This window comes from Zingiber officinale, chromosome 1A (genome assembly GCF_018446385.1).
Source record: "Zingiber officinale cultivar Zhangliang chromosome 1A, Zo_v1.1, whole genome shotgun sequence".
Lineage (NCBI taxonomy): Eukaryota > Viridiplantae > Streptophyta > Magnoliopsida > Zingiberales > Zingiberaceae > Zingiber > Zingiber officinale.
The window spans coordinates 140,074,585-140,092,371 of NC_055987.1; the positions used below are offsets into that span (position 1 = coordinate 140,074,585).

Consider the following 17,787-nt stretch of genomic DNA (forward strand, 5'->3'; position numbering starts at 1 on the left):
GGCCCTTTTTAACTTCTTTTGTCAAATAAAAAGTAATGAGCAAATAAAAACATCCTTTATTTATATATAGCGAATAAAATGCTCTTTTAATATTTTTAAAAGATATATACTGTTTGATTCACAAGATAGCCAAGGTGATACGGCACAGGCTTTGGAGCTGGTTTGTTGGTGCAGAGCGGGTGGAGAACATCATGTGACTCTGTTGTTGACTGAGTAAGCAAGCTGCAAAGCAAGCCAACGTTTCCCTTCCCTTTCCTTCCCTTGTTGTACCAAGATTCTCCATACATTGCTAGCTCATAATTCCACATCAACAAAATCTTCACGCTCAAAATGCCCCTAATTAATTGCTTAACTTCATAGCAATCCTAAAAAACTAAGAAAAATCCTTTACTTTTCTCCTCTTCTCTCCTCATATTACTTGTCGTTTGAACTCTTGCTTCCTACTGTGCTGTTCCTCTCTGCCATCTCTGTCGTTAGGTTGGTGCCAAACAATCAGAAAACGGAGGTCGCAGCTACAGTTGCTCAGTGTTCATGTCCATCAAAAAAATAGATAAATTAGGGGTTAAAATAATGTGAATTATATATCATGTGTTTGCTCATAACATTAATTATATCGTGTGTTTGACTAGTCGTTGCTGGAGTGGAGTCCTTAAACCCAGGCTTTTGTCTCGTATCTACTAGTTTAGTCTGCTAATTGGGTTGATTAGTTATGGACACTAAAATTGCTCATCTCATTGTCAAACCTGGTGCCCGAGAGTGAGATGGTGTCGCACCATGTGAGTTGAGGCCGACTTCAGTCATGATTTTCAATCAAGCTTCACCGCCATGTGATTGATCTATCTTATTCTCTTGATTCAACTGAGCTTACCAACTAGTTGATTCACTTTTACAAACAAAGTAGATCATCAGGCTCAAGATATGAGAAACGAGTTGATTCAACCCATCTAAGTTGCCCAGATCTTGATTTCATTCATACAGTTTCATCTCAGTGGTTTTGAATTTCAGACATGAAGCAAACTAAATCTATGAGACCCCAAATTTGTCCGTGTTTAAAAACACTGCAAATTCTAATCAAATCTTATTTAAGGATAGGTACTATTCGATTAGAAAAAACAAAATCAGATTATATTTGCCCAGATCTGATGAAGAGCAGATGAGACATTTCAACTCAGCTCATAACCTTTTCTTTCATTCAGTGAATGAAGAAAAAGTTCACAATCAATGAAAACATGAAACATCAAGCAAGAGCATGAAAGGAGAATTACCAAGTACCTATTTTTCTCTAGCAAAATAATATTTAGCAAAAGAATTCAGATAGCACTGTTAAATCCCAGGAACCCACAATGCACGTTAGTTTAAAATCTATCAAGTCGACAAAAGACCAAACACCTTGCAAAATTCTTTCTATTCTGGAATTAGCTGATCGTTGTCTGCATCTCCTTCCTCATCTATCTTAGGTTTTGATGGGGTTGGACCGGACCCAGGAGCCTGCTTCTTCTTTATTCCACTCACAATGTCGTCAATCCTCAGAAGCATGCAAGCTGCCTCAATTGCTGTCTTAAAGGTTTGGGCCTTGACGTTGTATGAGTCCCAAATCTGAAGGACAAGGACATCAAAAACAATTAAATGAGAAAAACAAAAGTGTGGATGGAAAGAGAAGGCATAAACGAGACCTTCCGTTCCTTCATATCAACAATTTCACCAGTGTTTCCATCAATGCCAACCCATTCATTTCCAACATTAGCATGCTGCGGCAAGAAAGGTAAATGAGTGAAACTTCCTGGTTCAGTTAAGGATCATGGTGGGCGATCTATGTATCTATAGGTATATCCATTAAACCCTACTAAGAGAAAGTTGTACATGAAATGTCTTCAATGTTCATTGGAGATTCAAATGTCAAAAATAACCAACATGATCACAGTAGACTCATTTTACCTTTCCTTGGAGCGCAGTCATTGTCCTAATGACATTTACCCCACAATTCTGAGCTAAAGTTCGTGGAATTGCTTCAAAAGCTATGGCAGCAGCTTCATAGGGCCACTAATGAAAATCAAATAGAAATCAATTAGCTGTTATGAGGCACAAAATAAACTGGACCTTGGCATCAAATGCCAATACTGGTACACTTAAGAACAATGCTGAATAATGGTCACCACCTTTTCTATTCCTTCAATTGAAGAACTCTTCTGTTTTAGAGCAGAAGATACCGTTAACTCGGTCGCACCACCACCAGGAAGAAGTTTGGGATTTTTCAAGATGTTTCGGGCTACTGACATTGCATCCTGTTTACAAATACAATTGTTAATGGAAGCATAAATGAGTTAGGATTACATGAATGTCAATCATACCTGCAAATTCCTCTCAACTTCATTCAAAAGATCCTTACTAGCGCCTCTCAGAAGCACAGTGCAAGCTTTAGGATCTTTGCAATCGACAATAAATGCAAAAAACTCATCGCCAATTTTTTTTACTTCAAACAGCCCTGCTCCAGTTCCAACATCAGACTCTTGCAACTCCTCTGGTCTATTGACAACAACCGCCCCACAAGCCTTTGCAATTCTGTTGTTGTCTGTCTTCCTCAATCTCCGGATAGCACTGACTCCAGCCTTGCTTAGGTAATGACATGCGAGATCACTGAGCCCCTTTTCAGTAATCACCAAATCAGGTTTGAACGTCAGCAAGTGCATGCACATATTTTGTATATATTCCTCTTCCATTTTCAGTAGTACTTCCCTGACAAATGAAGACATACATATTGGCTCATCTTTAATAAGCATATATTAAAAAAGAAGGGTACAATGTTCACAAAAACTGGATTTCTGAAGGACTGCTCGCTTTCAACAATAAACAGTCTAATTTCTAGATTGCAGTCAGAACACGGCAAGTTAAGACAATTCGAAAGGTGCTGTCTGTTTATCAACAAATTAACTCCATTATCAGGCTCAAAGTAAAACCAAACTAGCTTTAGGCAAGTTGAATGAGGACACAGCCTTTTCCTATTGACTAGCTACTTGCATTTTATGTACAATGAGAAAGAAAATCTTCATGTTAGAGCCATCTCACCTCAATAGGAATTGTTGGTTATCCACATAATAGTCATCTTGACAAATTGAAAAAAAAAAAAAAAAGGCCACTTATGATGGCTAATCATGTGGCCAAAGGTTGCTTGCTCACCCCAAGAGCCCCTCACTACCAGCCCCATAGCAAGATGGAGTAAATCATGGTGACCAAGGGATTATTCCCCTCGGAGATTCAAATCTCTGCTCTTATGTAGCAATCTACCACCCAAGTACCAACTCATCTATGCCCGTGCGGACCTTATGATGGCTAATCATGTATTAATAATAGGTGTGCACTTAAGGCTACAGAAGATTAAAGAAAAACCAACTGTGTGAACCCTTTTAAGGCAAAAAGAGAGAAAAGAACAGAGAAAAAAAGCTACAGAGATTGAGTACACTGCAAGTCCAGTACCAGTGAAAAAAAAGCTACCTGCAGGAGGTACAGATACAGTGACGTTGTGGAGCAATACAGCTTGCACTTGCAGTTGCAAAAGGTAACATATATTCTCCCTTAATTTAGTATATCTTATACTATTGTATATATGGTCGATTCTTTTTCTTGGATTCATATCTAACTCCTTCTACAAGTTTAACCATTATTATTATATCAATAATTTATTTACTTTAAATCAGTTATACTTGATCCCATACGGTAAGCCTTACTTTTCCTCGCCTAGCCCTATGACCTGCTAGCGCTGGTGCTTTTAAAACACTCAGCTAGAGTTGAACTGACAAAATGAGATATTATCTTACCCTCTCTCTTTCCCACAGATGGACATTTCTAAGTAGCTAAAATCATACATTTAGTTCATCAAAACATGCAAGGTAAAAGTAATTTCCTACCAGTCCTCTTCCTTTAGTAATTCAGCATTAGTTTGATTTTCTCCTTTTTTATACTCGAGGGGGCAGTCAAGGAGGATAATGCGAGGGTTCAATATCTTTCTCCTCATTTTCCCAGGAGCAACTACATCTTTATTGATCATAACTCCCTTGAGAACCTTTGAATCCTCCAGCTGACCACCAGGAACTTTCTCAACTTTTATATACTTCTTAATATCAACTTCACGTACACCTTGGCCAAGGTCCACGCCAGCAGTTGTTGTAGCATCAATGGCAAGATCCTACAAACAAAAGCATAGAAGGTTAGAATTCTTATGAGGTGTAGAATAAAGCGCACAAAGAATTCTGATTTACAATCTCATGCTACAGTTAACAGACTGAGTTTGAAGTGAACTGGTACTAACTAATAGTTGATCACAGACATCATCAACATAAGTTTTTTTGTTCATCTGGCATGAGCAAACTTCTTTACCAGATAGTCCGAGTGAGGTTTGAATCCATCACAAGCATCTTAGTCAACTTACAAAGTTAAAACAAGAGACTGTGACCCCTTTAAAAAGTACTTACAGCAATTAAGTCCCCAAACTGTCCAGTAAATTTTGTTCCAATACAACTCTTGACGAGGCCCAGCATCGCAGCACCTGTGAAAAGCATCGAAAGAAAAAAACTCCATTCAGATTTAATGCCAGCAAATATATTACACAAAGAAAATGTTAACCAATTGTCATCTAAGAGATTTAGATAGCTTGGATCTTCAATGAAGAGGCGATGAAGATATTAACAAATAGATAAAAAATGAGTGGTTAAAATGAAGAGAACCTAAAGTCTTGTGTGATTGTTGTGTGTTATTTAAGCTACAAGGATATTCTATAAGATGGTGCTTTACAGACTTGAGTATGAGTAGTTAGAAAATAATATGCACAAAAAATAGTGCAGTAAAACTGAGTATGCTACCATGGATTTGTGTAACTACTAGAATAGATTAAATAAAAGAATGCTACTATTCAAGAGCAATTCGTGTAGCTCTGATAATTGATGAAATAAGATGAAGTTAATATAGTGTGAAGTGGAAACCAATAGATTCTATAGTTGCACGAGTTGAATCAATTAGATTTAAAAGTATAAGGTAAGTAAACTCTTTGCTAACATAATTAAAAGTGATTTAAAAGATATAAATAGTATAATGAATATCACAAAATTGCCTCCCATACAATTCAACAAAAAAATAAGACATAATCAACCTGATCAAGACCCTAAATAGTTGGGAGTAACATACAACCAATTGTCACGAACATCAATTTCTTATGCATCACAAAGATATCAGATGCAGTGTAGTACTTACGATCAGTCACATCAATAGGCATTGCAATCTTGTCAAGCACAGCAATAGAATCTTCTAGAGCTTTATTATATGCTGAATAGAGAGACAAGACACTATTAGAGAGAACTAGATAATCAAAAATCTTTTTTATTGCTGTAAATTTTATCAAAAATTACCTCGACATATAACAGTGGGATGATAGTTTTTGTCAATGAAAGCTGCAGCAACATGGAGCATCTCCCCAGCTTAAAGAAATTGATGTGAAAAGTTAGTATTACACTCAAAGATGTCTATATTTCATCTCATAAGGGAAACACAGCATGCAAAGTTCTGTTGACAAAAAAATGCATGAAATGCAGATGTATGCTTAGAAGGAAGAATCCAAATTATACATTCTCAGAATAATTTTGACTACCCATAGCAAGCTATATATTGACAATTAACACGAATTCTTACAAAGATAAGAAAGATCACAGGACATACCTAGTACAATTACAGAGGTTGTTCCATCTCCAACTTCTTCATCCTGTGTGCGGCTCAGTTCAATCATAGACTGTCAATTGTTGAAAACCATCGTTAATAGAATTCTGCTGGTCTCAAAGATCTAACAGAAGTTTTACTGTGATACTAGAGGTCATAACATTGGAGATGTAAAACAAAATGTCAGTGACAACTACAACAAATACCTTAGCAGCTGGGTGAGCAAGATCAAGTTCTCGTAGAATAGCATTTCCATCATTGGTGACTACAATACCTGGAAAAACCATTTCAACAGGTAAAAATTGAGAGCCAAATAGCTGAGTGAGCCAATGACATTATATTGTTTCCAACCGTGTTTTTCAAGATAAAACATATTAAGATTGAATTTTGCTTTGTCTAACAAAAGGTATAGTTCAAGGAGATCCTCTTCCCTTTCATTAGTTCAAAGGATTATTTAAACCTAATATCTATCAACCTAATATGCATTAACAAATTAAACTTAACAGTTCTGCAACCAGATATATATCAAAAAATGTGAATTGAGTTTGTCTAAATAATTAAACAATCAAGTAGAAGAAAATTTCTAAAGCATTGTAAATTGAGTTCCATTGATCTGATAAGAGAAGCACAGTTAACAGTAAAGCATGATTATGCACTATATCTTGCATTAGAATCATGTATCTAGTTTATCTAGAATTTTAATATGTAAAACGCCAAAACAATGTCATGTTACTTTTAGCATTTCAAAGTATACTGCAAATAGAGTCAAATAAGTTGTTTTAACCTTCAGCATCTGGGGTTCTCCTTAACTGTATTAACACTAATTATAGGACATCTAAACTAATCTATTACGTAATCTCTTAACATTTGCATGGATAGTGACAGGGTGTATCTCACTGGCAATTTTTAGATCCTTACAATTCAATTTATTCTTAAACAGTGTATAATATATGAAGTGGCTCCAAATTGTCCTCCTTATCTAGTTGACTTATGCAAACAAAATGTCACTTTGGAGCTAAATGCATACAGCCAAACACAAGGGAGAAATGATGTCAGTAATTCATAGGTGAGAACAAAATATAACTTCCATAGATTAGAACAAGGTTTTTATTCCATGATGTCAGTAATCATGTCTTAAAACAGACCTCCTGCAGCATCAAGAAGCATCTTAAGCATAGATCGAGGACCCAAAGTAGTTCGGATTATGTCAGCCACAGCCTGTGCATAAAATGTAAATTATAATGATTAACGGCTAACATCCAGTATGAACAATGATGAGATAAAAAAACTTAATCCAACTATTCAAAAACTACTGAACTACACATGAAATTTCAATGCAAGAAACAATTCGACTGATCAACAATGGGCGAACACAACAGAGCCTCCATCTATCTTTAGTTTATTATGTTAACTGAACAACTACAGATATCACTTTACAGGCACAAATATGCAGTCCACCTAAGCTAACAAAAAAACTCCAAGGAAATTTACTTATTTCAGAACAGAAAGAAACATTGGAGAGACTTTTAAACTCAGCATTAGCAAAGCAAGTTTCAGTCTCCAAATAACTTATCATAACAGATTGTCATGTGAAATCACTTAAAGACTATACATATCTTTACCTTGGATGCTTGGATATTGGCATGACGAACCTTACTGCCAGATTCCCGTTTTAAGGAATCCTCTGCTCACAACGAAGGAAAAAATGTCAGATGAAATGAATAGAAAATGCGCAGAAAGTACTCAATCTAGCATCATTAAAATAAAAAGAAAAGTTTCACTATTACAAATGAATAGCGAAATGGATTCAAGCTTTTTACTAATCAGGTGAAATTCCTACATTCAACAAGCGCAAACAGAACATAACAAAGGGAACAATGTCTGCCGACCAATCGAATATCGATTCGCAAACATTCTTGTCCCACAGAAAATAACGAAATCACATCCAAAAAAAATCGCTACGAAAGCAGGCATAGGTCTAAAAAGAAATGGTCGTCCTTCTGCCGTTGAGATCAATAGGTTTCAAAAAGGAAGGAGAGAGACTTACTGAGGACAAGGACAGGGGCGTGCATGGCTTCGAAATGCACCGAGATGTAAACGAGCCTTCCTCTTGTCTGAACGTAGTACGAACAGCGGCGACGGCTAGTGGAGGCTCGTGCGATGAACGAGTTCTATAGAGTGGCTTTAAAACCCTCGTCTCCTTGTAAATAACAACCCCACGTCTTCTTTTGATCTTTTATTCATTTCGATTCAGACAACATCTTTATTTACATATCAACCCTCCCTCTAGCCACCACAAAAGTTTTTGTTTTTCATCGTCTAAATCCGAAAAGCAGCCAACGGAATAAATCGGGACGAACATCACGAGTATCGGTACAAATCAGGCGAATTTCAAAGCACAGCTAAATCTGACAGTGACAGACAAACACCATGACTATCTCTTAGCATCGCTAAAGGTGCCCCGGCATCATGTAGCATTTTTAACCAAGGTTCAACTTGTGTTTGGTGCAGGAATATAATTAGGATAAAATTAAAAACGGAATGAAACGAAAAGGTGAACGATCAATTTCGTTGCCTATATCACTTTTATTTGTCTGATTTTTCTAACCAAAATGACTTTAGTGATTTATTTGACTTATTAACAGATGTCGAATCCTGTTCACCCTTTTGACCTATGCAATTTGGTCATCGATACACAAAACATGCTCGCGGAACACAATTTTACTCCTCCCAAAACATGAAATAGATTGAGATGAAAAACTAACAGAATTACCGGTGTGCAACCAGATCTGTTGTAATGGGCCATCATTGGCCTGATAAATCTTTGTGAATGGCAATAAACAGTATAAATAAGTTGAGTATTATGTTTGTATTCCCTTACAAGTACATTTACACGACGAAATGAAAATAACTAAATACAGATCTTGCAACTGATTTATGTCTTTTTTTTCCCTCCAAAAGAACTAACACTAAATCAATCGATTCTTGTGCGGCTTTCAGGTCAATATGCTTTAATTTAGGTCAAAGCGAGATTTACTTGCTTCCAGACTTGGAATATGAATCCCTGAGGGTGATGGTTCTGTTGAACACCAGCTTATCTGGTGAAGAGTCCGTATCAACAGCAAAGTAGCCTGAGAAAGAAAAAAAAGGATATAATTCCAAACAAAACTAAAATGAGATGGCGATTGTTTGTATCTGACTACTAGTTAAAGCATCTGTTTTTGCCAGGGACATCAAGCCTTTTTTTCATTCAAATCCATGAAAACTTGTAAAATGCAAAGATGAAAGAAATGAAAAGAATAAGATGCAACCTATAGGCAGCAGAGCAGTGGGGGTTTCATATGTGGCTATCATGTCGAATGGTATGTGGAATGCAAACATAAGATGAGTAGAGTAGCATATGGAGATGATCATACCAAGTCTCTCAAACTGGAACTTGTCGCCCAACACAGCACTGGCAAGAGAGGGGACGGCATATGCTTCAGGAATTAACTCCTTGGAACATGGATTGAGATCTGCTAACCAATCCTCCAACTCAGCAGGATTCTAAAAGTTCACGAGTAATAGAGAGATGAGCTAATCTATTGCAAAAAAAAAAGTCAAGAAAGCAAGCTCAATTAAATAAGAAAGACTAACCTCGGATAGGAATAATTTCTCAAACAACCTGACCTCCACCTTGATGGGTTCAACGCCAGGGGAAGGTTGAGCAACCCAATGAAGAACACCCTACATTCAGTGTAAAGAAACTCAGTCAATTTAAACATCATAATTCAAGTTAAAGATCTCATAAGCTAGTTTAACAACAGTCAGAGAACGTTAGTAAACCTTTGGCTTTGTTTTTTTTGAAGGATCATACTCAGCGTGAATCTCAAGGATAGTGTCGTTATCCCCATATATTACTTCTGTGCACTTTATAGGGAATGCATATCTGCAATTTAAAATTCATATACATTTAGCAAGAGTGCACAGTTTAAAATTTTATTTTCCTACAATATAACTTGCCTGAGGAGGACAGATTTGCCAGGTGCAAGCCCATAGTAATCTTTCGAATCCTTGAGACGAAAATCTGATTGCTCTATATAAATGATGTTTGTAAAGGGAACCTGTTATGAGAGCATCCACTTTAAATGGGTTCTTGAAGAATGACAAATATGAAGGGGAAGCATAATAATGCAACGTCAAACTGGAACAAATATGAATTTCAAAGTAAATTAATTAATGTGTGATGCTGACTGTCTTCAGAAACACACCCAAGATAAATAATGATATACCTTGTAGTATGAAGAAGAATCGTCTGATGGAGCTTCAGGCCACATCTTTGCATCAAGATCTATAACTGAACCAGCATCAAGATTTGTGATAACCACCTGCAGTAAAGATTCCAACCTAAGAACTAACAATATAGCATACAAAAAAAAAAAAAAAAATCTGGTGATAGAACTGACATACCTTTAGAGGATGTAGAATCACCATGGTCCTTGGTGCAGTTTTGTTGAGTTCTTCTCTAATGTCGTGTTCAAGGCGATCAACACGTATCATACTATTATCACTGTATAGTAAGGTTTAAAGAGTAACTACATGTCAGAAAACAAATAGTTTGTGAACCACAATTTTCCTAGAATTTGCTAGGCCATCAAAAACTTTAACTTTTAGTTGATTATCATGGAAATATAGGCTAAATTTGCAACATTATTAGTAAAAAATTGCATCTGACAACTGTCTCAGCAGACATCCACTTATGGTTGCTTTGTTAGAAGGTCAGATACCAGTTGGCACATTTGTTAGAAGGTCAGATGCAAAAATACAAGAGCAACAACATAAAGCTTCAAATAATGGAATGGTCAGTTGATGAAACTTGAAATGCAGTTTAACACCCATCAAAGGGAATCAGTAAGTTTTCAATCTGACAACCTATGCTCAAAGGGAAAAAAAAAACTATCGCAAAAGGTAGAATAGCAACGCATAAATAACTATGAATGGAATTTAATTTGTCTCAAATGAATCAGAATAGACAAGTAAATGGATAGACTTAACAGGATAAACTACTTATTAGTATGTACTATCAGCTATACAGATGCATAGTGCATGATAACATGCAAACATTAAAATGCAAAATGCAGGGGGGATTTCAGGATCAGTCCAACCTAAGAAATGATTCCAACAACTGTGCATCAAGTTTGAAGTTAGAAATCACTATAATATACAAAGATTAAAGAAATTACAGGACAGTTGCATCCTTTTATAACATACCAAATTCATATATACTTCGCTATACATTATCTAACATGTAGAAAAAACAAAACAAAAATCAAGGAAAAGATTTGTCTATTTAAAAGTTGTCTCAGATTTAAAAATGGAGACAAACAGCAAAAACAGCCAAACTAGTATAGTAAAGAATCAAATATTCAAACCTTCTAGTAATTCCAATTCCTCTGATAAAAGAATTAATTGCTGTTGAAGAGACTCCTCGACGTCGCAACCCAGCTAATGTCATTAGACGAGGATCATCCCATCCATCCACCCACTTTTCTGTTACCAGTCGGTTTAACTGCAATAGGATGATCCATAGATGGGGAAATTAAAATCGATCATAAAATAGATCACATGTGCAAATCATCAAGAACAGTAAAACAACATACCTTCCGTTTGGACATGACAGTATTTGAAATATTTAAACGTGAGTACTCCCATACGTATGGTTGGTAAAGGTCTAAAGCAAGCAGTAACCAGTAGTATGAAGGTCGGCGGATCTCAAACTCAAGTGTACAAAGCTACATAAGAAGAGGAAAATTTCAACATCAAAAGTTGTAAGATATCAAAGGATTTACGACTGTAGGACATAAAATAAAGCTAGCCTAAAGAATACAACTTCACTACTTAGACCAGATGTCAATGGTTACTCTTTTAATTTTTTTTACATAATTTAATAATATTCCCAACCTAGTGAGAGATTTGGAAAACAATAATAGAAAGAAACAGTGAAAAATCCACACGGAATAAACTGGCACAATGGAGTACAAATTCCATAGACAAATGAATTTACCAGAAATAGAGCCAATGAGGAAGGCTACTTACTTTGAACTTAAAATGTAATTTAACAGAAAAATGTTTAATACAAACACATAAGCTACGACAAGTTGAATATCCAGTATTTTAGATTAAAAAAGTATTTTAGATTAAAAAGGACCTCTGTACATATTTATTCACATAATCTGTAAAAACAGGAAAGAACTGGAAAAACCAATGAATGGCAATGCATTTATGATCTACTAATTACAGATACAGTAAACCTTGTTGCAGTAAGTCTGAACAGATTGTAGGAGCACTTACTGAATGTGTAACATTTTCCAGTGAATCCACTATGCAATGAGAATAATCGTAACTAGGATATATACACCACTTGTCACCTGCTTGAGGATGGTGAGCAAACTGTACAGAATTTGCAGAATACAAATCAGGTATTAAAAGTCTCAATATATCAGTGTTTAAGAGAAAATATCCTACCTTAATGCGGTATGCTATCAAATCATACATATTCTTGTTATCACTCTGCATATCTTGCTTCAGTCTGAGTGTAGCCTTGCCCTCTTCAATCAAACCTCTTCTCATGTCTTCAAACAACTTCAATGATTCTGCAATAGGTCTATCCCTCCATGGGCTGTTCATTTTTTTCTCTCTATACTCCTTTACTTCTTCAGGGGTCTGGAGAGAAAAAGAGAGCAAAATTAGCAATCTTTTGTACATATTTATCTACTCCCTCCATGACCGATTTAACAAGAAATATTACACACCTTCAGTAACAATATTATACTTCTTCACTAACAAAATTAGCAATCTGCAGACATATTGATGACTCCTAAAAACAGAATTGCGACAAATATACAAGATACCTGATGATCAACATATGCTAGGCCTCTGCGTATCAATTCCACTGCTAGATCATACAACTCTTGAAAGTAATCACTGGTGTGGGTAACCTAAAACAAATACTATTAAGTTGATATTGAGAAGCATAAGAACAGAAACTAAATACCAACCTTGAAAGGCTGCCAACCCATCCATTGTACTATTTCTTGGATATGATCTATGTATTCTTTCTTTTCAGCTTCAGGATTTGTATCATCAAACCTGGAAGGCACAGCCGCAAGCAAAACTACCATGGTGAGTTAAGGATCCATGCACATAAGATCTACATTTAATAGTAGAATAAACAATTCTGGATACTATTCCAGTGCAGACCTCAATTTGTTAAATTACCACATACAAATAATTAGTGTTTTAGTTACAAACTGATCAAATTTTAACCTGCAGAGAAAATAAACAACCCCCATACAAAATTGACACAATTTATACCTAGAAATTGATCAGAACAATAATCGTTACTTTAACTGCAGAAGCAGCAAAGCAAGGTCATATTTAACACTAAGTAAAAATGGAGAATAGAAATACTCTTCTCACCTCAAGTAACATGATCCTCCTCTTTCTTTTGCTAAACCAAAATCAATAAACATTGCCTGAAGATGTAATACATAGATGAAAAGTTAACTACAAAAGGACACCAAAAATACCCTAGTAAGCAAAATTGTTCTACCTTAGCATGACCGATATGTAGGTAACCATTAGGCTCAGGAGGGAAGCGGGTGAAAACTTTCCCACCAGTAAACTTAAGATGTTTTTCCAGGATCTCCTTCGTATTATGAGCTCTCCAGATATCTCCATTACTGAAAAATATCTCTGTGTGAACCTGAGATATTCCAAAACAAAATTAGTCATAGAGACCTTATCATGCTTCCAAAGCAAAATGTAAAATAAAGAAGTTAAGCTTTTGGGCAGCTCTTTCAACTTCCACCTAAACTACTGTTGATTCTTGAGCTTGTTTACTATGATAAAATAGGATGATCTGAAAGAAGCATAGACCATAAATTCTAGCCAAAATGCTCAAGTCATAATGCAAAACTTGAAAAGGGGCATAGTCATTTCAAATCAGGTCCACTTCTAACTAGTACTATTCAAATCAGGTAAAAAAGGGACATAGTCATCGCCTTTCAAGTAGGAATAAATTAAAAGAAAAAATATATATTAATGCAGTGTGTGATAAAGCAAAACCTAAACAATCATGTGTAGATAACAAATTGATCCAGATAAACAGCTAAGCTGAGAAAATAGAACTAGATATTGATTCAAGATATTTGATCAGAAGTAATAGATACAATGCTGACAGGTAATCAAATAAATTAAGGAAATTACCTTAAAGTTTTCTGCAGGTTCTGGAAATATCGAGTATGGATTCACTTCTTCCTCCACACTTGGAACACATGCAATTGCATCATTTGCTTTTTCCTAAAAATGCATGCACATAGCTATGAAAATCCATGAGGGACCACAAATGCAGTTTTTAAGAAGCTATTAACCTTCTTACCACAACTTTAACAGGCTTTTCCTTCTTCTTTTTCAGAGGTTTTTTATCATCATCGGCTGTCCTCTCACCAAGAATCACACAAAGCTTCGCATCAATCAACTCCTATTAATTTATCAAGTTGGAAGTAAGAAAAGTTACAATGGTAAATGGTAAAAAAAAAAAATGTTTGCTAGTTACTTGTGCACTATTGATTACAATACCTTCACGATTTTGGCATCAGCCCATGGGTGACATTTTCTGACTTGCCCACACAGATTGCCAACTGGTTTAAAACAAGAAGCAAACAAACATGAAAAATTATAATGAACACAGGAACAATTTGAGAAGATAACTTTCAAAATGAAACTGCATGAAATGGTAGTGCAAAAAAGTATATATGAACAATGGTTTATTTGAAGTGTTAAAATCTAATTGTGCTTCATGCTTAAAGTAGCCTAGTACCACGACCAGACAAATGAAATAAGCATATATTGCCACAGACTGTTTGCATTTCAAATTTATAATGCGCCTAAATCCTTCTGCAGCAAATGCCACAAATTATCCATCTCTCTCAAGACCCTTTGTACACCTAAAAAGGCTATAATCCCATGATTCCATATGCCTATACTTCAACTGCAGAGGGTGTTCAATGATCCCAAACCTTCCACCTTTTAACTAGGTTTAAATGTCTTACCCAGAAATTTTGACTAATTATAAAGCTGAAACAATTCAAGTTGACGGTGGAAGGTTAAAGGAAGATCAAAACTACAAATCCAATTCAAGGGATTAAAATAATGGGTATTACAAAAATTATACCCTTCCATATAGATTAATGGTGATAAAAATATAGGTTTAGCTAATCCAATGGAAATCAAAATAACATTGCGAGAGATGCATAAAGTAAAAATCAGCACTTCATAACAAAGGATTTTTGACAATCATGCATTGATCTGATTTGATCGGTTTGTATACCTTTCTAAATCATTAAAAAAACAATTGTAGGAGGTTACCACTAGAAGGAAAAAAGGGCTAAGATGGAAAAAGAACAAACCATTAAAACGGTAACGCTGTTCTAATATGGCATTCATATTTTCTTCAAGAACAGTATTAACAGATGACTCAATCTCTTCAATTGAAACATCTACTCCTGCAATAATCATACAGCAATTTTAGAAACTGAATTTTTTACTCCCACCAGAAGTTATAACACGGACTAAACCAAGCTAGATATTCATAAAGAAACAGTAGCAAAAACATACAGTATGAGAAAAGATATTCTTAAAGTTTTAAGTAATGGAAATACTGATTAAAAAAATAAAGACAACCAAAAAAAATATATCGAATGCGTGGAATTATGGATATGTTGTTTGTGGCATTGTGCCAACGGGAACTATCAAAGATGAAAGAACTACTTTATCAACTTTTTAACCTGTCAGTTGGTATGCATATTTTGATAGTTTTGAAAAGAACTAAAGCATCTTAAAATTACCTATGTTTCTAACCCTAGATTTTCAGTTAGTATAAGAATGCTTATTTGGCAAAAAAAGAACAAATATATCTTAAAAGAATAACTACTCTTTCAACACTTTAAGTCAAACAAACTACTGAATATCAGTTTAACTCAATCCAAGTGTTTACTTAATAAACTTATCCATAAGAAAGAGAGTTATCAAGCATGTAAAATTGTAAATCGTGATAAGAAAAATATACAGTGATTTCATCTCTCATATCATAATTTGCATCATAACAAAATAATTTCAAGAATGTAAGAACTGAGACTACCATTATTAGTCAGGTCGCAATGCGATATCATTTCAGTAGAGAAATTAGGAGGAAATGGGGTCAAGAAATCTGGAGAGTGAGGCATTTAAACCTTCGAAAAAAAGCTAGGAGGCAACGACAGTTAAAATTAAGTTTGTAGGCATAGAATACTAGGAACGGCCAAGTGGAAATAAGCACCGGAAAGGAATGTTTACAACACTAACCAACAGAACCTCATTGATCCATATTATATTTAGCAAAACAGCACATCATTGATGGCCATCTGAGCAAGATATTAGGAATCTCTTTCTAGAAATATATTAGTAAGACATCGCTAACAAAAATGTTCATTTTATAATATTAAGGTTGACATAGATTTCAGTTTACTATACCTTCTAGAAATTTGATAGTAGGAATCCCTTTCTAAACCAATAAAAAGAAAAATAAGAAATAAGAAAAATATGTGATAAAGATGTGGAAACTATTAGTTAGATATTCACATTTAGTAGGCGAGATTAGTTTTTGTATAATGCTAAATTCAAAGTGGAGAGGGGTTGAAACATAAAACCATTCGATTAGATGACCTGAGTTAGGTATTGAAACAGAAAGAGGATGAAGCATACAACAAAAATAACTTTTTCCATTTTCAGTTGCAGATAGCCAGATATTATCAAACAAGGCAGCTTTATGTTGAACTCTTTTAAGATTGTCTAAATGTAGAATAACAACCTACCTTTGGCGGCTTCTCAAGCCTTTAGACACCACCACAATAGACATCATTAGAGGTAATAGCAATAATAACAATCTTACCTACACCACAAACTTCTTCAAATTCATTCAAATTGAAGGGTTCAGGTCCGACAGTACTTAAAAATGCTAAAGCTGCATCTAGCTGAGCTTGGTTCTTAATCTGGGAAAAAAAGAGTAGAAATGATCTCTCTCATATGAGTGAGATGTTTGCTCAAATAATTACAATGAATCAAGTCATCAACTAAAGTTATCAAAATTTGCCTTCCAAGATCATCGATATATCAAATACTTTCAATCCATAATTCACACTAGAGAATGAACTGCCAAGCGATAAAGCTAAAGAGCATTACCTTTGACGAAACTATATACTGGATAAGGCTGGGCCGATGAATTAGTGCGTTAGCTGGGTACTTCGTCGCAACCTATCTCGTGCACCAACACAGTCCAAAATTCAGTCAACAGATGCTCTACATCTGCAGAATCACTCCCCAGAATTAACAAGAGAAGAAATACCATGTAAAGAAGATTTCCGATTGTCTTGCTGCATCCATCAACACCAGCCTGCAATGAAGGGCACAAAATTAGTAACTTACTCGATTACAAATTTCTGAACAAACAAAATACGGAATAAATCCGGACAATCATGATTAAACAACTGCATGCAGCAGAACGCGAGTGTGTAAATCGAGAATAAATTACCTCCTTGATCACGGCGGTAAGATTCGCGGTGACCTTTTGGTTGACGAGAACATTCTCCGCCGTCCGTTTATCCAATCCGATAGATAGGAACAGGTTGAGGGTATTTGCCTCACCGTCCGCTGTACCCATCTTTGCGGCGAGTGAAAGAGAGAGGGGAGACGACGACGGTCGACGGCGAAGAGGACTGCGAGTGCGGCGGCGGCGACGAGAGGAAGATTCAGATGGAGATTGAAAGGTTAGGGGCTTAGGGCAACTATTAATACTTTTAACCGAAAATTTCATTCTGTCAAAAGACTCGCCAAAGATTCCAAATTTAGTAAATGACCCATTTGAAAATAGTCAATTTAGTTCTTCCCACATTGAGTTGACCAGTCCGGAGCAAAACTTTTATTATAAAATAAGAGTTCGAATTTCGATAAAATTTAAAAAAAAATTCTTTTTGCATTGATCAATTATAATTTTTCGATTTATCTCCTCAT

General features: G+C 35.5%; 2 protein-coding genes across 2 annotated transcripts; both read right to left on the minus strand.

Moving 5' to 3' along the window:
* Positions 1 to 1,250: 1,250 nt before the first annotated feature.
* Positions 1,251 to 7,906, minus strand: LOC122035935 (T-complex protein 1 subunit gamma-like). Its single transcript, XM_042595097.1, has 14 exons — positions 7,748 to 7,906; positions 7,323 to 7,384; positions 6,846 to 6,918; positions 5,907 to 5,974; positions 5,704 to 5,773; positions 5,397 to 5,465; positions 5,242 to 5,313; positions 4,467 to 4,540; positions 3,903 to 4,180; positions 2,349 to 2,733; positions 2,157 to 2,282; positions 1,936 to 2,040; positions 1,674 to 1,748; positions 1,251 to 1,596 (listed from the first exon to the last, which is right to left on the minus strand). Exons 1-14 carry the CDS (start codon positions 7,770 to 7,772, stop codon positions 1,405 to 1,407), a joined length of 1,674 nt encoding a protein of 557 aa, XP_042451031.1. The 5' UTR covers positions 7,773 to 7,906; the 3' UTR covers positions 1,251 to 1,404.
* Positions 7,907 to 8,490: 584 nt separating this feature from the next.
* LOC122035944 (glutamine--tRNA ligase-like) lies at positions 8,491 to 17,556 on the minus strand. The gene is made up of 23 exons (XM_042595107.1): positions 17,309 to 17,556; positions 17,123 to 17,170; positions 16,960 to 17,031; positions 16,670 to 16,769; positions 15,150 to 15,245; positions 14,320 to 14,381; positions 14,120 to 14,221; positions 13,948 to 14,040; positions 13,292 to 13,444; positions 13,159 to 13,214; positions 12,738 to 12,828; positions 12,591 to 12,677; positions 12,205 to 12,402; positions 12,031 to 12,129; positions 11,340 to 11,471; positions 11,112 to 11,248; positions 10,150 to 10,249; positions 9,972 to 10,067; positions 9,703 to 9,803; positions 9,526 to 9,628; positions 9,337 to 9,426; positions 9,117 to 9,246; positions 8,491 to 8,831 (listed from the first exon to the last, which is right to left on the minus strand). The coding sequence occupies exons 1-23, from the start codon at positions 17,435 to 17,437 to the stop codon at positions 8,734 to 8,736; spliced, it is 2,373 nt and encodes a 790-aa protein (XP_042451041.1). The 5' UTR covers positions 17,438 to 17,556; the 3' UTR covers positions 8,491 to 8,733.
* Between the last annotated feature and the right edge of the window lie 231 nt (positions 17,557 to 17,787).

Coding starts and splice junctions, on each gene's coding strand:
- LOC122035935 (XM_042595097.1), bottom strand. CDS start 7,772: ATGCACGCCCCTGTCCTTGTCCTCA. Junction 5,466..5,703: donor AACCTCTGTAATTGTACTAG/GTATGTCCTGTG, acceptor AATTTCTTTAAG/CTGGGGAGATGCTCCATGTT. Junction 2,041..2,156: donor CAATTGAAGGAATAGAAAAG/GTGGTGACCATT, acceptor GATTTTCATTAG/TGGCCCTATGAAGCTGCTGC.
- LOC122035944 (XM_042595107.1), bottom strand. CDS start 17,437: ATGGGTACAGCGGACGGTGAGGCAAATACCCTCAACCTGTTCCTATCT. Junction 13,445..13,947: donor AACCTGCAGAAAACTTTAAG/GTAATTTCCTTA, acceptor GGAATATCTCAG/GTTCACACAGAGATATTTTT. Junction 11,472..12,030: donor TGGAAAATGTTACACATTCA/GTAAGTGCTCCT, acceptor CTTCTTATGTAG/CTTTGTACACTTGAGTTTGA.